The sequence below is a fragment of the Aphanomyces invadans genome (assembly GCF_000520115.1).
Source record: "Aphanomyces invadans strain NJM9701 unplaced genomic scaffold supercont1.14, whole genome shotgun sequence".
Lineage (NCBI taxonomy): Eukaryota > Oomycota > Saprolegniomycetes > Saprolegniales > Verrucalvaceae > Aphanomyces > Aphanomyces invadans.
Genome location: NW_008580159.1, coordinates 16,983 through 18,969, shown reverse-complemented (window position 1 = coordinate 18,969; position 1,987 = coordinate 16,983). Strand labels below are relative to the sequence as shown.

General features: G+C 51.8%; 1 protein-coding gene across 1 annotated transcript; it reads right to left on the bottom strand.

Annotated features, from left to right (window-relative positions):
- Nucleotides 1–505: 505 nt before the first annotated feature.
- H310_07407 (hypothetical protein) lies at nt 506–900 on the bottom strand (the record flags this gene model as incomplete). The annotated part of the gene is made up of 2 exons (XM_008873148.1): nt 506–770; nt 827–900. The coding sequence occupies 2 exons, from the start codon at nt 898–900 to the stop codon at nt 506–508; spliced, it is 339 nt and encodes a 112-aa protein (XP_008871370.1).
- Between the last annotated feature and the right edge of the window lie 1,087 nt (nt 901–1,987).

The following is a 1,987-nucleotide window of genomic DNA, read 5'->3' as shown; positions in this document are numbered from 1 at the left end:
TGTTTTGGGCCGAAGGGGAGTTGAGATTCAACAACGTCGAGCATGAGTTGTACTTCCGGTTCAGTCCAGCCCTTTCCTCTCTTTCCAGCCGTTGTTTTTGCTCGTGTCTTCTTGCTTGATGGAGGCGGCATCTCTTGTGTTGGAGAAGTGACTGTCATTTCTAACTCTCCACTTTTTTTGCTCACAGCAACCAATCCAATTGATTCCCCCACCGGTGGTCATCCTTTTCAGTCGGTTTTGGAGACAACCTTAAACTCAAATCGTCATTTTGTTCATGCAATGACCGGATGAAGTTTGTGCCACTCCTGTACCAAATTGCATTTGCGCCAGTTTTGGAAGTCCTCCAATGAATGCCTGGTACTACTTCTGTAGCTGATTTGATACGCCCAAGAAGGACAAAATATATTCAAAATAACCGCTTGCCCAGCTGCTCATTGGCATCGACGCACGTATACCCTAGACGACACGAATTGGTACGCACAAGCGTCGCCATCGTTCGCTTCACTCAATGCGATGCTGGCATGGCAAAGGGACCATTCAAAAAACCACCCTGTACGGCGAAGAAAGGCAATGATGGCGGAGAAGTGAACGACGACGATGGCGACGGCGCGCGTCCGTCGCAACCTTGGAAAGCACACATGAGGAACAACTTCTCCCGGAATGCTTGCAAACTTGCAAACTCGATCGTAATAACGACCGAGGTGGTGCTGGTGTACGCTGTAGGCGCGTCTTCAAGCATCCATCGGACATACCCCGACTCGCCCAGCACCCTACAGCATCCTCATCCCATCAGCAATGGCCATGCTTGCTCACCAGTCGGCCAGACCACTCAACTTGGTAAATGTAAAACTCGGTGTATGCGTCGTGGCCGATGTCCCAGATGGCCGAGATTGCATCCATTTGGTATTGGAGCGTGGGTATTTGGTACAGTCGACTTGATAAAAACTCGACAAAGTGGTACTCGATTAAAATTGAACATCCGATGAGCAATGCCGGTTCGGTGAAATACTGTATAGTCCAATTGCATTTCACGCAGGGATTGGATAAATACCCATTGAATTTTAACGCTATGTGTTTGGTCGATTCGAATATCCCTCGCATTTTGAACTCCGACTTTGCGACCTGTCCACGTTGGGCCAATTGAATTCCGGTGATCTCGGGGCATGTTCAAGTACCATAGTCTATGTGGATACTGTCAAAGCACTCTTCCGAGTACGCTGTCTCGTAGTTGGGTTTTATCAACTCGTCGTCGCATGGCGTGGACGAGATCGGCCCTTCCAGGAATTCGTCGACCTCATCGGAGCCAGCGCTTTCCACCCAACACATGCGGTCTCCTCCTCGAGCCTTTCCTGCCACACCCGCCATCATCTTGAGGCTTGTCTGGACTAGCATGGGCGGTCGAATTCCCGTTGCAACTTGGTCTTGTTGAAAATTCGACTACAAATTGTCGAATGTGACCGTGCCGTAGATGGGAACCAGGTCGGTCCATTGGTGTTGCGACGCGTGTCGTCGACCGGGCCATCGCCTAGATCGGTGTCGTCCACAGAGTCGGAGGCTTGCACATCCGAGGTACCCATCGCATTCATTTGAATTGCTACAGCAACTGCATGAAACAAGCATCCACACACACACTTGATTGGAATCGTCATGGTGCAGCGGCGATTTTTGAACAAGACATACCGAGGACCCCGAGAAGCGACGGGCGCTTCTCGGGGTCCTTATTCAGCAGCCTTGGAGGGGGGATGTAAACTCGGCGGGGTAGCACGACGGCAACGGTGGAAACTATCGCCCTTGGTCAGAAGAATGCAAACGCGGGAAGAACCAGTTACCTCGTGCTGGATGATCTTCACGATGAGCATGAGTATGTTGGGGCGTCCGCAGCCAGGTCGGCCGGTGTCGCCACGTTGTCCGACGAAGTTGACACTTGGTCCACGACGTCGGCGATGGCTTCGGCGTCCAAACCGATGTCATCGGCCGCAGCCGCAGC